We start from the raw sequence: 21,942 nt of genomic DNA on the forward strand, positions 1-21,942 counted from the left end.
AAGTGGAAGGGTTGAGGGGAAGAGGAATTTATTTCATTAACAAATGGAGAAATTTTAATTTTTTTTTCCCTGAAGTGTCACAAAATTAGAAAATGAATGGAGGAAACAATCATTATGACATCTTGTCATTTCTACTCTGCCTTTCCGCCAGCTCTCATAGGCCGTACTGACATCCAGCTCTCTGCAAATCTGTAAGGTATGAATCATATCACACATTGCCTGGGTGAAACCTGGCAACTATTTAACAGCACCGCTGCAACACTATGGAACATTTTAAAACAGGAAATTAAGACTACCCGAGCCAACTAAAGCCACAGGGGGAAGTTCAGATGGACAGAATTTAATTACCTGTGTTGGAATTTGGCCAGGACACCAAAACTTACACCCCAACCCTCTTGTAAAGTGTCATCGGACCTTTAATACTAACAACTGGTCAAAACATCAGCTTTAGATCTGCTCAGAACGAGAACAGCACTAAAAGTCAGCTAGAGCCTGCTGAGGTATTCATTTACTACTGACTGACAGGAAAGGGTACAACATACTGAATCACACAAGCCAGCTATAGCACAACAAGAAAAATACCTTTCCTAGCTGCACTGGAGGCTTTTCTTCTTTAGACCTCAGCTTAATATTTTTAGGAGAATTTGGTGTATTTTCAGAAATGCATCAAGTGACTTGGAAAAAAACCCAACACATTTCATTATCTCGGAAGTCAAATTATCCTTGTTCTCCCCTTGCAGAGCCCCCCAAAACACTTCAGTGCTCAGCCTCATTTATTGCCATTTGTAGTGTGGAAAAGAGACACACTATAGTGAATAACAGTGTGTTGACTTTAAAGGGAAGTTTAAAGCCTGAAAGTCTATACTTTTTCACTTCTCACGTTATTTTTCTAAAGAAAGCTGTATACTATTTAACATTTATTTGTGGTGAAGATTAAAACTTCTGTGGGTTATCTTTTCTAGAAGAGTAGGATTTCTACAAATCACAGTTCTTGAAATTCCTTAGGCTGAGGAATTGTCAGCCCTGAAAAGCATGGGTTCATTATTCACATCGCGTTACTCTGTTGACATAATTCCCTAACAGGCTGGGACATGAGGTGTCCCAGTTTGATACTTCGACCTACAGTCACTGCTTTTGCCTTCTCTAAATAGTAAACACTTCTGTGTCTGAGTTCCTGTTTTAAAAAATCCTTTGAGCAGTATATCTATATAAAAAAGAAAATCTGGGTTAGCTGTGGGCCACCAGCAATTTATCAAGCAGTATTAGTTATATCTGTGGGATATTTTTCATTATCTGAGGATTATTAATAGAGACACTATATACATAGTGATTGTTCCTTGACTAATAATTGAGATAATATCGATATGAAGCCTAGTTTCATTAACACCTGAGTAAAGGGACTATGATATAAAAAGTATTTTTTCCCTCCAATTTGTAATCAAAATTTATTTAATAGTAAAATCAGTCTTTACTTATAACACAGATGCGGACTTTGGGAGTTGGCAGAGCCAGCTGCTGGGCTGCTGGGAGCCAGACTCTTTTTGATCTTCATATTGAATGGTTTCCTTTGATCACCTAGACAATAGATCATAAAAGAACAGAGCTTTTACCCATATCTCCCTAAATTTGCAGGTAAATAATGAGATGGTCTGAACTGAAGCTGGAGTGTAAGATTTTTAACAAACAATTCTCCCCTTTGAAGTAGACTTAGTAAAATTAGCATATAAATGAGCAATGCTGCTACATGAGGACATGTGGCTGAAGAAGAGGGATAATTGGACTGAGGGGGTTAGTTTCTAAATGAGGTCGTTTGCTAAATGACCGGCAGTTAGACTACAGGTGTGTTCATTTTGTGACTTGGAGATGAGATTTGAACAATGGGGTATGCTCAAGCTGGGTACCCCTGGCAGCATGGGCAAAGACTGGAGCTTTGTAGCTGTCCTGGAAAGCACAAAGTTGGGTGGGAGGCAGGGCAGACAGAGGCCATGCCTCTGTGGGAAGAGGTGTTCTGAATGATGCTGTAAAGTCAGGCTGTGGTCCATTGCACCAATATTTGTCTCTATCAGCTTCAAGTATGCAATGATATTCAATACATTCATCCATAAACCTCTTCAGAGCTCCATTTGCTGTGCCTGTGAAGAAGGACCATTATGCTGAAGTATCTGCACTGGTGGTTGCTGCCAGGGGCTGAACTCACTGAACTTGAAAGGATCAGAACAAGGGTTTAGTGTGGTGGTAGCAGGTTAACACTGGGATCTTTGAGCCTCACAGATTTTGATTTTACCAAAATCAGCAGAAATACCTACCCCAGTAGGAATCCCCCACCTCATTACAGGGTACCTTGGGCTCTCTCTCTGCACGGCCAGGACAGCCCCCCTGACACAAAATGACCTTCCATGGCAGTGACACATGGCTGGAGCTCTTTCAGTAGTGGTGCTCCTTAATTTACTAAATGAAAAAGCGGTTAAATTAAGCAATATGTGTTTGAGTTGGCTTTTAATCCAAAGTTGTTCAACCCAGAGTTCCGTGTGCTTGAAGGAATCATGCTCACTCAGTTCACTGGGACTTACTTCTTTATTCAGTCTAACAAAAAACGAACTTGAGATTGACAGGGGAAAGTAGATGGAAGGAAGTGTGATCCCAGTGGCACTTGAATAGCCAACAGAATAGTGTTTTCTGTGCAATAAAAAAAACCAAGCTCAAATTCCTGCTGTGACTGGTTTGGAGGAAAGACATGGACTAAGTTTCTGGAGAGAGTGACAGCCTCCTCTGGAGCCACTCACTGTCCTCTGGCTCAGGTACTATTGAGATAGTCTTTGCTCTTCAACAGAAGATGAGATTACCCTCACTCCAGTGTAACCCTCATGTAACATGGGAATCTGAGGACCGAATTCAGCTCTTTTACATCTTAAGTGCATGTTAAGGGCAAAATTTTTGCCAAGATATAAATGGTATTTCAGTCTCTTGTGAATGCAACCTGAAAAAAGAGGTTCTGTACATCAGATTTTTCCCCATCATAATTCCCCATTCCTGCCCTTGGAGACCTGTTAGGACAGGATTCTGTACTACTGCTTTTGATCGCTGCAGGAGCAATCAGAAACTCTTTCAGGAAGTAAAGATGGGCATAGTGAGCTGCAGCAGCCAACAGGGAAGAGCCAAGTACCTGTCCTGACATGGATGTCTGAAGCAAGAAGGGGGTTTCAAGAGGTTTTGTAGAGGTGGTTGAGGTTGAGAAGCTCTGGGTGGGTTTGGGCAAGGAGAGTTTCATGCAGAGCTTTAGAAAGAGAGGCGTGGCATGGTAGAGGTTGGGGGTACTCTAGCTGGGACCTGGGCATTTTTATGAGAATGACCGAGGGATGTGGGAGATTGTAATGGATGGGTTTGAAAATAGAAGCTTTGGCACAGGAAAGTGGGAGAGCTGGGGTAAGGGCTCAGGTGGAAGAGTGATGGGCAACAAAGGAAATGGATTTATTAAATGCCTCTGCTTAGATGTTGGGTTTGGGGCAAGAGAATGTCCTGCCCTTTCTTCTTCCCTCCCTCCTTTTTTTTTTTTTTTTTTTTTTTTTTAATATTGGCAACAAGAGTAGCCTAACCCAACTAAACAGCTGATTTGTTTCAGAAAAATTGATATGAACTTTTTCTGCACTTCTGAAATGTTTCTGTCCTCACCTCTTATATTTATTAGTTCAAAGTCATTCACCAAAAGTTGACCTGAATTCTCAAACTACTTTTCTTCTGGCAAATAAACTCTTCACTAAAAACATATGTGCCCATCACTACACTAAATATGTGCAGTCTATTTACTTGCTGTTTGGCTGATGGCTGGCCCCTTCCCAGCAGTGCAGAGGAGATGGAAGGCATTAAGAAAAGCCTTGAATATTGCTGGCTGACTAGTCTGCAAAAAAAAAAAGGATAGGGATGATAGGAATGAAATTCTAGCACTGTTAGGCATCACTTGAAAGATTCTGCTACAAAGTTTCTATTAAAAAAGAATAGAAAATCAAGGGAAGTCACACAAATAAAAACCATGCACAGAACTTCGAAATCACACTAGTGTGCCTCCATAAATGCATGAGATTTAAAAAATAAATAAATACAAAAAAGGACCTTAGTTGTAGGCAATGCACTTTAATGGCTCAGCTCAGCATGAGATAACCTCATGAATATACATTCCAGAACTGGTCTCTCTATCACATGGAGGAAAGGGTCAGACAGAGCTGCAGATACAGAAGCACAGCATCTGCTAAGGCTTCACTGCCTGGCTACTGCTCTAGCACACCTACCTTCCATGCTGAGCCCCTTACATGGCGGGACCGAAGCCAGCCTTGCACTGCTGTGCTTCTCTGCAGGCGGAAAGGCTGGGCAACGGCATCGCTTCTATGAAAGAAGGTGGCAGAGTAGCTGAATGTGGAGCTGCTGTTCAACAACTCCCTCGGGACAAGATGTAGGGGCCCTTGACGAAGCTACTGGGTTGGCTCAAAGTATTTAAAATAGCAAATAGGGGGTGAGGAGGCAGAAAGTAATAATGGCTTCAAAAAGGGACTGAACTAAGCTGTGCTAACAGCCTGGTTTGGAGGCACCAACAGGAAGATTTGTATAAGGGTCTACCTGTCATTAGGCTAATGCAGTAGAATTGGAAGAAGGGTGTATTTCCTCTAGATACCTTTCCCAGCGCAAAGGTCAGGCTGGTGGCTCAGGCAGGTAGGTGCCAGGGCAGAAGGGGGAGTTTCCATTCAGTGAGGTACGAGGTGTTTTTATGAGGGGTTTAAATCAGGTGACACCTGATCTTGGGGCTTCTCTGGAACTGAAAACATATCTCAAGGGATGATGAAGAGTGGAATAGAAAAAGAGTTGTTTGGTTTTGGTTTTTTTTTTTGTACAGGAGGATCCATTTGGTGGTACAGGGAGGGAAATGTTTCACTAGGAAATAGGAATAATCAAGGGAAGATATGAGAAACAGAGAAATCACAGTCTGAAGTAGGCTTAGTAGGAAAAAAACTGGGGGTTTGAAAAATTACCAGAAAAGTGATATTCTCAAGAGTGCAAGCAGTAGCACAAGTTCCACTGAAAATGAGGTTAGTTTTGGAAATTAACATCACATCTGTCTAGTTCCAATAATCATTGTCCATTTTAAAATGGAGCTCACGCCGCAAGATATCTGCTATAAATAATCAAATACATTATAACCTGGACATATCCTCTACATCGAATAATCCTGCTATAAAAACTGAGAATAAAGGAATTTGCTGGATGACTAGCACTTAAGAAATTGTTCCCTGGTGGGTTATTTGCAGCCTATTCTCTACTTCAGTAGGAGTTTATGTTGAATAACTCACAGCTGTGGAAATACCTGCACAATGGAATTTAATACTGCTAATAACGGGATCCAAATTGGCACAGATCCACTCAAGACTCACTGATGTTAAGACATACAAGTGTCTTGGGTCATGTAAAAGGCTGAGTGGCTTCAGTGCAGAACTGTGGATGCTCTGGTGAAGGAGTGACACCAACTGAAGAAGGCTGGGACAGGGGCAGCTAATGGGATGGGCAGCCCCATGCTGCAGGAGCTGTGCACAACAGGCTCCACACCAGGGACTGCGGGCTCCCCATGACGTTCCACGGATGAGCCACAGGGCCAGCTGAGCTCTGAAGACTTTTATCTTTGTATGGAAAGTGGGGTCTCCCACATAGTCCTTTTGTGGGAATTTTAGGGAACTTTTTTTTTTTTTTTAGGAACAACAAAGTGCTTGCTGCGCTGCACACAGAGAAAAGGCAGTAAAGCCACCTGGGTACACAGTGGCCTCATTACAGTCAGGTTTGTTCACTTCTGGTCACATTTAAAGCACCAGCTGCCAGAGGAGCATCCCGAGATGTGCAGTTGTAGCTGGAAAGACAGAGTTGACAACTCTTTATGTTGTTGGGGGTTATTTTGTTGTTGTCGTTGTGTTTTTTTTTTTTTTTTATTGCAACTCTCCTGGATTAGTCTATTTTCAAATATTGAAGGGAATTGGGGGAGGAGAGAATAAAGATGGAATAACCGATGCTTTGGTTGATCTATATAATTTGTACATCCTTCAAGCTACCTCTCTGCAACGTTTACAAGCATATTTCTGTAGAGAGCTGGGCAGGACGTGATCTGTGTAATTCACTCTGCAGTGTGGTGGCTGAGTCAGGAGCCTTGAGAAGGGACCCTCATTTGTTCACCCTGGCTAGATCAGAGGTGCTTGTATTTGATATTTGACTTTTAACTCCAGCATTTTTTAACTGTTTGTTTTAAATCAAACCCAAATTTGTAGTGCTTGTAGCTTCATGAAAATCAGATCTGGAAAGAAAAATGATCAAAGCATAAGTTAAAATTTGAATACCTGGAAGGAATCAAAAGAAAAAGTGCATTTAAACCAAAAAAACCCCTTCTGGTTTAATAAAATAAAATATTTAAAATCATGATTTTGAGGGTCAATATTTCTGTACATCTATTCTAGATGTTTTACAGTAGTCTGCAGTCATGTAGCCAGGCATTCGGCAGTGAAGGTCAAACGGCCACAAACCTTCCCACGAGGAAGGCACTGGTGTGGAGGAGATTACAATGTACTCAGGTGGAGGGGGGGGTGTAGGTGGACAGGTATAACAGTCCTGGAAAAGCTGTGACTGCAGCCAGACCTTTAATGGAACAAAATGACTACTGGTTTCAAGGTAGGACTGTCCATATGTTTTGTTTATTTTACCTCAAATGTTATTTCAAGTTAATCCATCTGTTAAAGGAGATTGTTGCAGTTAAGAAAACACAACAGTTTTGGCACTGACCTGCATTATCCCAGATTACTAAAAAATAAAATAAATTAATGAATAAAAAATAAAATAAAATCATTTTTACAGTTCCCTTTTGAGTCTTGACCTTGCAGCTATGTGCCCACCCTGGTACCTGGCAGTGCCTGCATGAGGCCCATCTCTGGAAGGTTTCCTTCATTACTGATTGCAATTTTCTTCTCCGGTATATGGGCTTTTCTTGGAAACTGCTGTCTTGTAGATTGCCACTTTCTGAAGTGTCAGACTGTTAGAAGGCAATTACTATACAGACCACTCCTTCCTTCCCCAACAGTTCCCCTCCCTACTTGAGAACTGGTTATGCCGCAGGTCTTGCAATAAAATCATAGGACTTGACAACTCTGTTTCTATTTTAAAAGCCCACATCCCACTATTACATGGTCTTGAGCTTAAAAATGTTGCCTCCCTGTGGAGTGCCACTGTTCAGTCACTTATTATAAACTGGTCATTAGTATTATTTTTTTCCTCCCTCACAGGAATGCAGCTGGCATCTACAGTAAAGCCAAATCCTACTGCATGAAATTTGTTAGACCCTTCTCAAGGGAGTTCTGACTTAAAAAAAAAAAAGAGGGGGGGATATTTAAAAATATTATATTTTCTGTGAGAAAGAAAGCTCATTTAGGTTATATTTTTCTGGGCCCTTAGGCTGAAACAACAAAAAAACTTGGAAGTTTGCTAACAAAGGCAACTTGAAACTCCCCATCCCTGTTGACACAATAGCAAGCAGAGGAGATAGCTGTGATACGCAAAAATGAAATTGCATTGCTCCTACAAAGCTCAGGAACCACAATAAAAGTTCTTGATCACTGTCCAGGGACACCTTAGCTCTAAGCCCAGCTCCTATAAATTGAGCTTCTGTAGCACTTCACACCTGATTCACATCAGAGGAGCTGGTGATTTAAGCACAGAGACAGTCATAGAGCTGCTGAAAAACCTGTATGAAAAGATACCTGTCTCAGTTGTCCTTTGGAACATCAGTTTAACTTGGAGGAGAGACTTCAAAGAAAATAGCTGAAAATTCCCTTTCAAAATGGAGTTTGCAGTCAAAGACAGACACAACCCCCAGTATCCATCACAGTTCCTAAATTTCACACCTTCTGTCTGCTGAATTTGATCTCTCTTGGCAACCCAGGAGCAACCCACCTTGGCTTTGATGGGTTTGTCTGTGTGGAGTACAAGTGAGTCCTGCGTTTTGTTTTACACATAGCCAGAAGATGGAAAGTTAAAAACTTTGGGCAAAATGGCAAAGAAATTTTCATAAGCTATCAAAGAGATGAAAGAAAATTGAATGGAAAAAAAACCCTCAACCCAGCATCTGAAAGCACCAAACACAATTCTTAAAAGCTTTTCCAGTACTCAGACTCCCCAAGAGATCACTCAGGGAGGATGAAACTTCATGTGTTGAAATGAGAGTTGCAGTTGAATGTGATAAGGAGTGTTAAATGCCTGCTTCATATCACGCATTTGCTAAAACATCTCCTAATGCACTTAGAAAGGAGATGCTAGCCTTACGCATTATAGCTGTTCAGTACAAAATTGTACATACTATCTCAGATGAATTCAGAGTTGTTGAGACAGAGCTATTAATTAAACCAGGGCGATACACAACTTGAGGATCTCCAGAGATCAGGCAGAATTCCTTTTAACATAATATAAAATACAGCTCTCACACACACACTCTCTAATGACTGTTCTGCATGCCACCTTCCAACTGGCAAGATCCTGGACACCCGAGAAGTATTTATATCATAGAGCACTGTACACATTAAAAAAAAAAAAAACAAAACAACAAACCCAAACAACAACAAAAAAACCCCTGATGAAATCCCACAACCACACAAAGAAAGAAAAGAAAAACAACCTGAAGAATTTTGGACTGCAGCTATGAGCTCAGACCTACAGGATCCTAAATTTGGGTGTCCAACATGAATGGAGGCACGTTAGGTGGGCATTTACCTGGGTTGGGCTGAAGCACATTCCTCTGCTAATGTGCAGTAATGGCATTCAGCACCTGCACTATCAGGGATGCATTTAGTAACTTATCCAAACTGAAGCCTATCAATCTCATCTTGCTCCCTGTAAAACTGATGGAAGCACAATCAGGAGTTTCTTGGGAAATCAGAGTGTTTGTGATCTGTTGTGGCTGGATGCTTTTTATAAAGTTTTTGATTCTGTATGCACAAATGTATTATTCTCTGATGTCGTCTTTAGTGCATTATGGTCTTTTAAAACATGCTTCTGGATTAAGACTGCCCATAGAACCATTATTTCTTGCTGTAAGGGATATAGTTCTTTTATTTCAGAAGTGACTCATAGGGTCATGGTAGAAATGCTCCTACAGTTAGATTGTTCCATCACTGTTCCTAATAAAACCTCTCCCTTTGAAAGTACTGGTACTAGTCGCTGTCAAATTATCATGCTAAATTAGAACAGATTTTAATACTGTGAACATTCCACGGAAATTCTTATTTTCTCATGAAACACAGCAGCATGGTCTATAAATTTAGAGACTACCATAAGTGACTCTTTATCTAAAGGTACCATCTGCCATTCTGCAATGCTGTGGTACCACTAGACTTCCTAATAGAAGCATAATGATATACTAGAGTAACATCAGCTCTATGGGATGTTAAATATTCAGTAGTTTCTCTTACATAGTAGAAGATTCAGGCCTTAGCCCCGTATAAAAATATGCTGTCACAAAGATAGAAAAAACATACAAATCATCCAGTCTTACACAGTAAAACCAGCTGCTGGGGTTACTTGTGCCCCAGGGCAGCTTTAATTTGGACGTGCAATATATCACCATAGGGCTACTTGATCAGAGTTGCAGTCTCAGGAAATATTTTCAGGACTATTCAATTTCCATTAGCAGTTTCTCCAGGATATATTAGGCACAAACTGGGTTTCCTTCAATATCAATCATTCATGCTTTCTCTTTCATCCTGTCTTTACTAAAATAGGATTTTCATGGAGGCCATGAAATTGCAAAATTTAGTCTGTTCTTATGGCTGTTCTATCATTTAGGCTCCTTTAATGGTGTGTCACAGCAAAGGCTGGGTAAGGAACATCTCTCCATCGTGGTGTTAGAGAACATTCAGTAATGCTCAGTATTTTGCCTTTCCATGTGCTAGTTCTTTCCTCTCTACCCCCATCTCTTTCTGCACACTTCAGGACTGATTCTTTTGGCAGTTCTCTGGTCAGGGGTGCTTTCACTCTGTTCCCAAGGACACAAGTTGGTTACACTTCCCAAATGTGTGAGAGTAGTACCTACTCCAGGACCAAGGTTAAAAATTACTTGCTTACGACTTCCACAGAGCCCTGTGATGCTGCAAGCATACAAGCACTAGCTATACCTCCCAAGGTCCCTTTCAAATTGAATTATCCCACAGTGTTATTACATTCATACACACCAATGCATAGATGATGAAACCTGAGGACACCTTCTTTCTGAAAAGGCTACAAAGCTGCAAATATTGCTTATTTTTGCTTGTTGTGAAAGGGGAGAAAGAAGGAGCTTTAAGAACTGAAATGTTCTCATGAGGGGCACCTGGTGAAACCAGCTGATGACTCATCTGAGTTGGAAGCTCTCTGAGAAGTGGACTTTGCTGACCCAAGATCAAAAAATATGAAATTCCCAAAGCAATTCAAAGAACAGCCAAAAACCACTAGTGCTTATGATTCTTGCATGTTCCAAGTCCTTTGTAAGAGCAACCAACTTAGTTATCAGTGTTATTATTGTTACTCTACTAATTATATGATTTTTCTTTCCTAAGTAAACTCATGGAATTTCCTCCCTCTGATTTGTCAGGGCACTTCTCAGGGCCAGTATTTCCCTCCATTTAGCTAAAACAAACAAGAGCTTTCTCTTTGAAAGTATTTCAGCATCATGAGATAAGTTTCCTTCCTTCTTTCAATAACTGCAGGGCTTCCCAGAGGAAAGTGTCAACAACATTATTTCCTTCCAAATTCTAAGAGAGATACAATGTTCTTGTAGGTGGTGAGATTAGATTACAGTAAAATTAATTGTTGGTTTCAAGCTTTCATTCTTCAGGCAACAATCTCGACTTTCATGGACGTGTTACTTCAACTCACCTGTGATCTTTACTTACCTTTCCCACATCTCTGCATCAGGCAGTCACAAAGCACACAAATGCTGCAGTGTCATTTAACTGCAACCCACAACTGAATGGTATAAAATCCAGGAGTTAATGACATTGCCACACCTTAGTTCTCTACCTGTAGGGAGTGCTCCTAAGGGCAGGGCACAAGCATATGGGAAGACACAGCATCACAGGTTCTGTCTTGACAAGTTTACCACATCATTTGAAACACAGTAAGAAAAGCCTGTGCAGCAGCCTGGGGCGTGGAGATGAGGGAAGTAGCAATGATGAGAATGTGTGGTCAGCTGCTGTGCATCTCAAACCACTTCACTGAGCTGACCCATTTGGACATTTTCTTTCATGAATAAATAAGTGAATAAATAAAATCAGCGAGCTTCGTCTGTTATTCATCCTAACCACAATAGGATGGATTGATAGCTTGTAGACAGGGTTTTTGAGGAGATATGGAGAAAGCGTCCTTCCAGATTAATTCAAGGACAGCACTCTAAGGAGTCTGTTAGCCATTTTTCAAGTGTTCCTATGTTTATTTACTGAAACAACAGGGTAATACAACATCATAAATCTTTTAAAAATTGAAATAGTAGTGCCAGTCTTGAAAGATTAATAATAAGGAACGCCTTTTAGAGTGTGTTCATGGAAATGTAATATGAATGATTAGTGTTTTTGAACATTAGAATTACAGCGTGTAATTGTAATGTTATAGCAGATATATAGGAGCCAGTGATTCCTTAATGGAATACAGTGTGAATTTAATTATTGACATGGAAAAATCAGGGCTGATATAGCCAGTGAATGATAGACCTAGCGTTTCCTGTATCCTGGAAGTGTTATGAAGGAGCAGCATTGCTATCTATGCAGATACACTCAGTCCACATTTGTTATTTAGCTAGATTTAAATTCTACCCTGAAGTTGATATCCTTTGTGCTCTAGATCCTACAGAAACCTGATATGTCTTTCAGGCTGTCTTCCTGTGAGCTCTACCTTAGGTGCCAAAATTCATCAAATGAGGAGTGAGGAGTTTGCTCGCAGGAGAAAGGTGCCCACATCAGAGGCTGAGGTTCATTCTTCAGCAGGGAGGGAGCTGCCTCCCACGGAAGAACCAAGTGGCAACACAGGGTGCTTTGCCCTGTATTTCTTCTGTGATGGTGGTTTCAAAACTATTTGGTGGAATCACATCCAGCAAAAATATGTTTAAAAAATTTGTACATATGCTTGGGAGACACATTTCCCTAGAGTGGCTTCTGGGTACACTTAGGAAAAAAAAAGTGTTCTTCAGATACTTTTATAATGTCAGTAGTATTGAAAGTACAGTTTCAGTCAAGAACAAAACATCGCTCCACTGCACAAAAGGCAGGATCATGTAGATTCAGTATCTCTGTGTTGGTAATTCTCTCTGCAAATACTTGCCACCCGCAGGGTGCACCTTGCAGGGCTTCTCAGCCGTCTCAGGATGCAGGCGTGTGCCTCGGTGCCTCCCAGCTCAGCCGAGGGGCTTTACACACCAGGCTGCATTCAGAGCGGCTGTGCCAGTCCAGAGGTTTTGCTTGCTCCCATGAACAATTGATTTGATAGCAAAAGGAAGAAAGAAGGAGAATTTTTAAAATCCTCTCAGCCCCAGTTGAGGGACTCATCGTAAAACTATCAGATGCAATTCAGCAGAATGGAAATCCCTGCTCTGATAAGCCCCAGTCCTGGAAAGCAAGGGATGCAAAGTTCAGGATGGAGGTGCACTTGCTGGGTGCCCTGCGCTTCCTCATGCTTGGCTCTCATCACTGTTACTGACCCGTGCTGTTACACGTCATTAATGTTAAAGAAAGAGCATCTAACCGAACTGAGCTATAAGCAGTTCACACCTAAACTACAGACGTCCCTTTTTGCTGGAAAAAGATCATAATTCAGTGAAACCCTAATTCCAAAAATTCATGGTGCATGATCCTGCACATGGGCATGTGTCTTTTGCATGCAAGTAACTGTAAATGCACTATATAAGAGCACATTTTTTAACACAGTTTATTGGCACACTTATTGGCAAAGCATACATAAAATACAGTTGTATTATATAACACACTGACTCACTGTGTCTTTACATGATGAGTTGAACATATTAATATGTAAAAGAAAAAATTAGTTTCTTTTATAAAGTTTCACATAAATACACCGGAATCAAAAAAAAAAAAAAAAAAAAAAAAGGTAAAACAAAACATAGTTTGAGGGCTTTACAAAAATATTATACAAGAAATATACTATGAAAAGAAATAACAACAAAGCCAACTCAGATACAATAATAAAAACACAAAAGTTTTAGATTTATTAAGCTGCCCACAAAGTTAATGGATTACATGGCTTTAAAATATCTGGATCGACAGCAATTTTACAAAGCATAAACTCTCATAGGACTGGGTGTCTTTTTCCACATAAAAATATTTCTCATGTCTTTGATGAAAAAAAGACATTTCTTGTTTCAGCATTTTTATTAAATGATGGAAAGAGTATCTACTGGCATCAGCTAAACGTAAATTAAGAATGCTGGATCCTTTAAATGATTAACCGATGAAAGAAAAGTTAAAGAAAGAATAAAAGTTACTTTAAATTACTTTTCCTTAAAAGCTGATTTTTTTCTGAAACAAGAAATTTCAGGTGCAAGTTGAAAAGCAGAAAATATATTACAATTGTAAAAAGTTTTACATAGTTACGTTAATGAGATCCTGAGCACTGATGATTTGTTAAAATATGGCCATTGTTTGATGAGGAAAAAAACAACCCCTTCCAATAAATGCATTGTCAGAAATTTGCCATGAGATGCTATTTAATTTTCAATTATTTTCATTGAGGTCAGTGCCAGTATCAGGTTGTATGTGAAGCTTCCAAGTAATGTATATGGAAGATTATATAAGAGTTTTCCCTAATTAAAAAAAATCAGATAGCTTTAGTTTAGAAATAGATACTGTATCCATTGAAAGGTGGGTTTTTAAATTTTTTTTTTTTTTAGAATGATGTGAAGCAGTAATTAATAACCCACTGACATACATTGCAGTGGGTACTGCTGCAGAATAACCTATTGGGAAGCTTGTGGTGTGGGGTTTTCAGATTTAGTCTCCTGGTTAGCAGGAGGTTTGCTGTTCCACGGGCTGTTATTTCCCAGTGCAGGTGAATTGTTGAAATCTTCTTCATCATCCATGCCATTTGCTGCATCATACTGTGTATTCTCTAATCTAGTGATAAGCCTTTCGTCTTCATCCCCAAATTCGCCTCCCATCAGAGTTGGTTCTCCTACCACCATCACATCCTGTGAACAGCACCCAATATTTGTTATATGGAAACCTTGAGAGAGAAAAAATCAACTTAAAAAAATTATGTTAGAGAATTTGCATCTCTTAACTTTGTGATATTTGAACAACAGGTTAAAAGTTTCTGCATAGTAGGAACAAGGAGACAGGCTTACACTTTATTTCTAATTTAAATGAAAACCTGTAACACATCTCTCTAGCTGCATGCTCAGGCTCTGGATCTCAGAAACCCCAGAACTGAAAAGCAGGTAGACTGAAAAATGTGTATGATTTTAAGCAAATAAGCAGGCTATGAAACTACCTTAAACTCCTGCTTGAAATATTTAGCCATTATGCAATAATTCTTTCCTGAGCCATTTTATTTGGAAAGGCACCAGCGTGCATCTCAGTTGGAACTTGGCAATATACGTATTTTGAAAGTAGTTTAAAAGAACCGCATTTCTTATCCTCAGACTTCTCAAATGTGGAGCACGGCACTCTAATAAAGATGGTAACTCTCTTATCCATAGCCAGCCAAGCCCTTTTACGCATCCAATATACTTGACATTCTGCTACTTAATTATGGTAATTAATTTAGGTAAAGTTTTCGATAAAAACAATGTTCACACTGATTTGACAATTTGCATAGCTAATTAAGTCATTAGCAAAAACCTGCTGATTGCCAACAAGCCCTGAATTTACCATCTGTTATTTCATGGTGCCTGTCACCTAACTCCATGTAGGCAACCCTGCCACCAATCTGTGCAGTAAGAGGACCAATCTGTCCAGCTGGTACCGTAAAAGAAGATGAAGAGTGCTAATTATAATTACACTGATGAAGCTAGTAGTCATCAAAAACTGAAGCATGCAAGAAAGAAAGAATTCATCTAATCACTGCTTTAAGTACAAATTGTCCTTCCATGAAAACAAGTAAACCGCCTACTGTACTCCAGTGCATCACACATTTGCTGCAAAAAACCTAACCAGCATGGGATAGAAAGGTGCAAACTTGAGATTGGAAAGCAAAGGTGCAAAGCCAGAGAGCTTGCTTGCTCTCTCTGTTCAATAGAGAATCAGGCTGCTGTGCTAACTGCTGAAGAAATATGTGGGATGCATCTTTTCATGCAGCTCAGGTGGCAGGGCATCAGCTAGCGTCTGGTGAAAGTGCAGTAATTCCAGATGTCTAGCTTTGTACCTGCTGATTTAACAATCCCTTCCACGAATCCTAGCGAACAACAGATTCATATTTTAAAGGATCTGTTCCTCCTTTTGAATGTAAAAACATTTGTAAAAAGCAAGCAGAAGACAAATGTTTGCATTCAATAAGGTTTCCTTTTAATCAGATATGTACTTCCTTCGCACAATTCCTTGAAACAATACAAATTATTGCCTGTAAGCATACTGTTTCTCAATATCCCTCAGAAAAGGCTGACGTGCTACAGAAGAATGTTTATATCACATTTTCAGCCTGTGCTATGTGAAAAATTTGTGAGTAGATGGAAACTGTTACATGATTTCTTCTTTACATTGTCTATATTTTGTTATTCCATATATCCATAAAATATTTGGTTAAATAAAACTCACACACAGCTTTGCGACATAGAAGTTTAAAAGACAAAGGTGTTTATAACCAAAAGTTTATTCTAATTTATTGAATTCTTCTAAACAACAGACAATGTATACTGTGCACTGCTGAACCAGAGCTGACCCCATTGTATTGCGAGAGCATTAATGACAAGAGAGACCTGGCAGAGGACAGCAAGTTGGGTTTGAGCGTGCAGTGTGATACGGCAGGCAAAAAGAACCACAGTGGCTGAAATACAGAATTACAGATCTAGGTGGCAACAGTTCCTCTTACTTAATGCTCTTGAGCATGGACCTGAAGTTCTCCCTGTTGCCATACCAGCAAAGAGGTCAGCAACTTGGATGAGACTTAGAGAAGTGCATCAAAAATAACTATGGGGCTAGAACAGCTGGCTGGGGAGGCCATGTAAAAGAATTAAATATGTATTACATCCACCAAATGATTGGGAGGGGCAAATATGCTTAATAGCTGCAAGTGCTGAAAGGAAGAGGACCGCTTTAGGCCAATCTGATGAGATGTGAGCTAGGGTACTAAGATGACATTAAGTAAACGAAAATGTAACCCCCACTGCTAAGACAATATTCCTATTACTGAGAACTGCAGACTGAGGATTAATAACCCCACTAGAACAGTGCTAGCTTTGCTGCTCAGGTCACCTAACACTGGGCTGGGAAAAATCTCAATCTGTGGTAGAAAACATTCGTGCATCAGCGGGGAGATGCTCAATGACCTTGTAAGTATTTCCATCTCTAATTTCTCAGATTCTTTGCAAATATTATTCCTTTAATATAATGACACCCACTGAGAGGACAGTTTGCACTTATATTTCGCTCCATGCTATTGAGTATCTCTCTCTCTCTCTCTCTGGGAATTAAACTACAATTATGTTGAGGTTAGTGGAGTTTTCCCTCATGCTATTTAAAAGATAGATATCACAGCATTAGTTACAGGACATTTAAAAAAAAATAAATATATATTCTTGACAATCCTGCCACTTATAGTTATGTCAGGCAAAAATAGTGTCTCAGGAAGCACACATGCTGGTTCCTCCCCGGAGAGGATTCTGCTCCTCAGACTGAAAGCTGAAGACCCCACCAAGTGCACCCCATTGAACCTCCACTCACTAGTTCCCGTGCAATGACCACCAACCTCTGAGGAGGACTGGAAGTGACTCCTTTTAGAGCCCCTCAATGCTTCTCCTTAAATTGGCCAGTGGGGGTCACTGCTGTTGAATGACACAAGGCTCCATCCCTCCCAGGGTTGAGGCTGCAGCTCTGGAGTGCTCCTAGCTCCTGCTCATGGAGTGAGAAGCAGAATCCAAGAATTAAACCCTAGTCTCTTGCATGGCAGCACACACTGCTATGGCCTAGTTATGGTAGCACATATTTGACTAAATTAGTTTAAAAAAGATTTAGACTGTAGTCACTCAATCTTATTAATTTATTCTGTGATTAGAAACAACATTTTTTGGTCAAGGAATTTCTCATGATAGTAAAATATGGTTGCAGTGAAGCACTGTAAATAAAGCAGTGGATGTTTTGCATTATGTGATAGAAATGTATTATTTAATAATATAACCACAAAAGCAGCTTTCATGTATATCATACCTTTCATCCTGAAATAACCCTAATTGCCATCCAAACTTAAATTGATGCACATAAACTATACACAGAGATCACTTCATACACAACTCAAATGCAAGCACTTCTATTTAACAGACTGGTTATTTCTCAGGCTTCATCTTTTTCATAGCTAGCCTCAAAGTTTAGCTCTTGTATGCCCAGTTACATAACTAAACTTTTTGACTTGGGATTTTAAAGGTCATCCTATGGCTAAACAATGTTTTACTGGAGTCTGGAGGTAAAAATGTCTGGTGGGCCATGTAAAATTTCCCAACCCTATGACTGTCATCTTTGCAGCTGTAAATACCTAGCTCTGATCAGTGTGTTACAGTGATTAGTTTGTAGCTCAGGTGTCACAGTCCCCAGAAGTAGACAAACAGTGCTTCATGAGCCTGAGATAATTAAAAGTGTCTGAAACTATCAAGTATATTGTTCAAGCAAGTCTCATACTCCAAGGATTGAAAGTTGCACTAGTTTTAGCAGCCAGCATATCTCTAAGTGCTCAGTCAAAAGACGAAGGGTACCTCCTCCTGCCTCCTTTCCTTCTTATGGAATTGTGTTAGTGGTGATTATTTTAATAATTGAATTCTTAGTTCCTTGCCACAAAAATTATTAATGACTGAGAGCCTCATTGCTGCCCACACCTATAATGGTCACTGCTTCTAAGACAAAAACATCAGACTGACACTGGTGTTGAAATGATCTATAGAAACAGAACTGACATTTTAATTAGGTTTCAGAGTAAACACTTTCTAGAGGAAAATGGCTATCTTTCACATCTCATCATAGTCCTCTCTGTTAACTTGACATTCTTGGCGTATTTTTCCTAAAGCACAACAACTGGAAGCCATTTGTCCACTCTCATCTCCTTATGGCTAAATCTTTGATTCTGTATTGCACAGTTCTGAGACGCAGGATAATTTCTGACACTAATCTTCTGGCCCTGGAACTGCAGCTCTGGTACTACAACATCCATTACAAACCACCTAAATCTAAAACCTGTTTCTAAAACATGTAAGAGATTGTATTTCTCCCTTCCCCATTAGCAGGTTTATTTATGGATTTGGCTTTTGAGGAGCTTACAGAGAACTACAAAGAGAAAGAGAGATTACTGAGGTATGTAACTTGCTTAAAGAGTGCAAGGAGGCTCTAATTAAGACTCTGGCTGTAACAAAGAACATTTGATTTACTTAGTGGCATGTAGTGATGCTTTATTCTTTTCAATACAAATCATATTTCACTGGGTTCATGGTTACAGTATTACACTCAACAGGATCTTCATTAGTAAATGAAAGCAAAATCCACCTATTAATTTCTATGGTTATGACTGGGAGCAGCCTAGAGTGATGGTTCTTAGAGTTTATGAGAGTTGTGTATTGTTGTCAAATTTCCAAATTCAAATAGATGAAAATGGATCAATGTGCACTATTTTTATTAAACTTAACAGAAAGTGATATTTAAGTGATAATGGCTGTATGAACCCCTTCTGATAATCGTGCATACACCTGTAATCCACAGATCAGAGTGTACCAGTCACTGCTCTACGTACAAAGCCTGGGCTTGCAAGAAAGTTTAATTTCAAAGAGAAGAATATGAAAAATGCAAAGGAATAAAATTTCAGCCAGTAAAGAGACTTGAAAACTGAGCAAAGACTTGGGAAAACACTTCAAATATTAGAGGAAATTAGTACTGTGTAAGTGATAAGGCAATGACACACCTAAACTAGATAACTAATTTCTTTGAAATCATAGGAAGGCAAACATTAATAAGGCAGGTTTTCTCCGAACCTTTAGAAGGAGCCTTGCCCATGTTTACTCTTCTTTTAGAGGAAAGGGGAAATCAGTAATTCCAGTTTCTGCACAATGGGTTAACATTTCTTCCAAAGATCAGATGTGATGAAGAACATGGACAAATCTAAGAAGAGTTCAGATGACTGGCATCTGCTGAGACAAAGACAGCTGAGAACTACATTTCTGGATCCCTGTTCTGTCAACTTTACACACTGAAAAAAGCCAACATGCTTGTGGAAACTACTGGCAGTATTGAGACTGCACCAGTGAGAGCCTGAGAGAAGAAAGACTTCTGGTGAGAAAAATGTTTCTGTATTTGTGCTATTGGAGTGACTTTAGTGGCACCTGGATCTACTTCCAGCACACTACAGTGTGTTGCCTCAGCACCTACAGATTCAGGTCAAAAACATCACTGGACAGGTAAATGACCAACCTAGGCATGAGTTGTGCAGTGTAATCACGTAGCACATTGGCTAACTACATTTGTTTTAAGAATGTAGGAAATCTGTAATATGTAGAAAAGGTATTAAACAAGAGACTTGGGCAGGAAGAATCATATTGACAGGAGATGCTGAAGGTCTGCTATCAGTAGCATGAGAACTAACAGAATCACAGAAACCACTGTTTTCCCCACCATTATAACAGAAAATGAGTGTAATAGAATGAAAGTGACTGTCAAAAGGGCAAAACTTTGTATTTTATTGAGCAGGGTTGAGAAAGTATAAAAAATAGTTAAGAGATATGAGGACAGACTGAAGCTGACCCTTCAAATTACTGATGAGAGGGAAGATGCATACCCACCCACTGGCAGAGGCCCTTACGATGTTTTTGAAGACAGTGTTATTAAAGATGTATCAGAATGTGTCAGCCCAGTCAAAGTGCTAATAAATTTAAGGCAACACAAAGGGCACAAATGATCCTGATTGATTAGGCTTTAGCAACCAAACTTCAGGGTGCAAAGCCAGCCCGACCCACACGTGGAAATACAACCACATCGTTTCACATTCTGGGCTTGGCTCTCTATTGTCAGTCCCGTCCCTGACTGACGAACTGATCAGAAAAATAACATAGGTAGAGGGAATGGCACAACTTCCTATTACAGAAGAAGAATGTGTATGTGACAAATACTGTTCCATCTCATTGATCAAGGTTTGCTTAGCCCCATGTATTTATCTGAAGATCTGTAAGGGACTATGGGGAAAATGACAAATCTCTCTGAAGTTTCAAGCTTTGTCATAGCTGATGGTACCCCAGCTGCTTTCCAGTCGCTGTCCTGAACATGGAATATTTGCCTCTCCAGACATGAAGACTTCATTAAAGAGACAGAAGTTAATGGTGTGAGTGAGAAATGTGGATGAGGTATACGGTAAGTTCACACATTTGCCAGAGTGTACACAGCATTACTGCAGGAACAAAACAGAATAATTACTAATATTCTAAACCAAGAAATGTTACATAGAATAGCGGCTAAGAAAACATTCTCTAACTGGGATTAATTTACTATCAAATAGAAAACAACACAGAAGCATAAAAATGACAGGAAATTACGACTTAGATTCTATTACGGTGGAGAGACTGTCTGCTGGCTGGGAAGAAATCACTGGAGAAAAAGAGAAAGCTGAAGTACATGACTGTATTAATCCAGGTTTGGTATGGATATGAGCTCATTGTTGGGATTCTCCAGAGAGGAGAATGGTAAAAATGGAACAGAAACTAGCTCTGGTTATGTGAGTCATCTGGACAGAAGATGCAGTGATTTTATTCCTATTCTCTAATAATGAGGGGGAAAATGCTTTTAACACTGAAAATGAATTACTTTAGTAGTGGTTTTTCTACTGAGCCAGAAAGTCCCATTCACAGAAAACTCTATGGCCAAATTAATCTTTTGGTTAGTTGAAAACTGTCAAATTGTGTTTGAAGATATCTTGTCTTCTATTGCATATAAAGGAAATCAAACATTAACTACCGAATGACTCTCTTTAAGGAAAAGTTAACAGAAAGAAACAGAAAGCAAGATACTGCTACCTGCAGCTACCTTCAGAAAGCAGTGGCATGCCTGTAATAAGGCCTACTTCAAAGAATGCATAATTTTGAAGAAACATGGTAACATCTCTCCATTTAACTAAAAAGTGTTGAATCCTTTTTACACCAAAATATCCTACTGCTAAAATTATTTTGAGTTCTGTCTACTCTACAGGGTGGCCCAACCACCAATTCCATCTGGTTTACTATCTTTGCTGTGGGGAAGATGGGAAGAACTGTTAGTATGTCAAATCTAACAGCTAAGCATTTTCCACTTCGCTGAGAGAAAGGAGAAGCACCCTAAAATTGGAACCTGATCCTCCATACAAAGGAGTTTGGACCATCTTGCTACTCTGGTACAGAAAGTGAACCATATTGAAAAATATTGACTATGCAGCATTCTGAAAGTCAGTGAAGACTATAAATCCATCCCTCATACCATGATAAACTTCATCATTATGTCTCAGATGCTCATGTCCATCAGGAAGAGCAGCCTTGACTACATCTGTCAGAAGTAGCCTTTCAGTACCTGAAGTCAGCTTGAGTATCAGTGGGAGTGACAAGCAACTATCAGAGGGCTCAATTACACTCAGACATACAAGTACACATGGCTACCACTGAAGCCAACAAAAGTCATCTCCCCAGGGAGGAGCAGGCTAAAGAGAGGCAGGGGGTCAGATTCTGGTCCTACTGACCTGAACTCAAGG

General features: G+C 39.8%; 1 protein-coding gene across 8 annotated transcripts in view; it reads right to left on the bottom strand.

Moving 5' to 3' along the window:
• Positions 1 to 13,235: 13,235 nt before the first annotated feature.
• Positions 13,236 to 21,942, bottom strand: part of LDB2 (LIM domain binding 2) — a 219,723-nt gene continuing 211,016 nt past the window's right edge. For 4 of the 8 annotated variants that reach the window (XM_074903768.1, XM_074903766.1, XM_074903767.1 and 1 more), the window contains exon 8: positions 13,236 to 14,236. In XM_074903768.1, coding sequence (XP_074759869.1) covers positions 14,006 to 14,236 — 231 coding nt within the window. In that variant the 3' untranslated portion in view covers positions 13,236 to 14,005. Of the gene's footprint in view, positions 14,272 to 16,950; positions 17,094 to 21,942 lie in introns of all 8 variants that reach the window. The other 4 variants (XM_074903770.1, XM_074903769.1, XM_074903771.1 and 1 more) reach the window with 2 other exon arrangements.

Source organism: Athene noctua, chromosome 4, assembly GCF_965140245.1.
Source record: "Athene noctua chromosome 4, bAthNoc1.hap1.1, whole genome shotgun sequence".
Classification (NCBI taxonomy): Eukaryota; Metazoa; Chordata; class Aves; order Strigiformes; family Strigidae; genus Athene; species Athene noctua.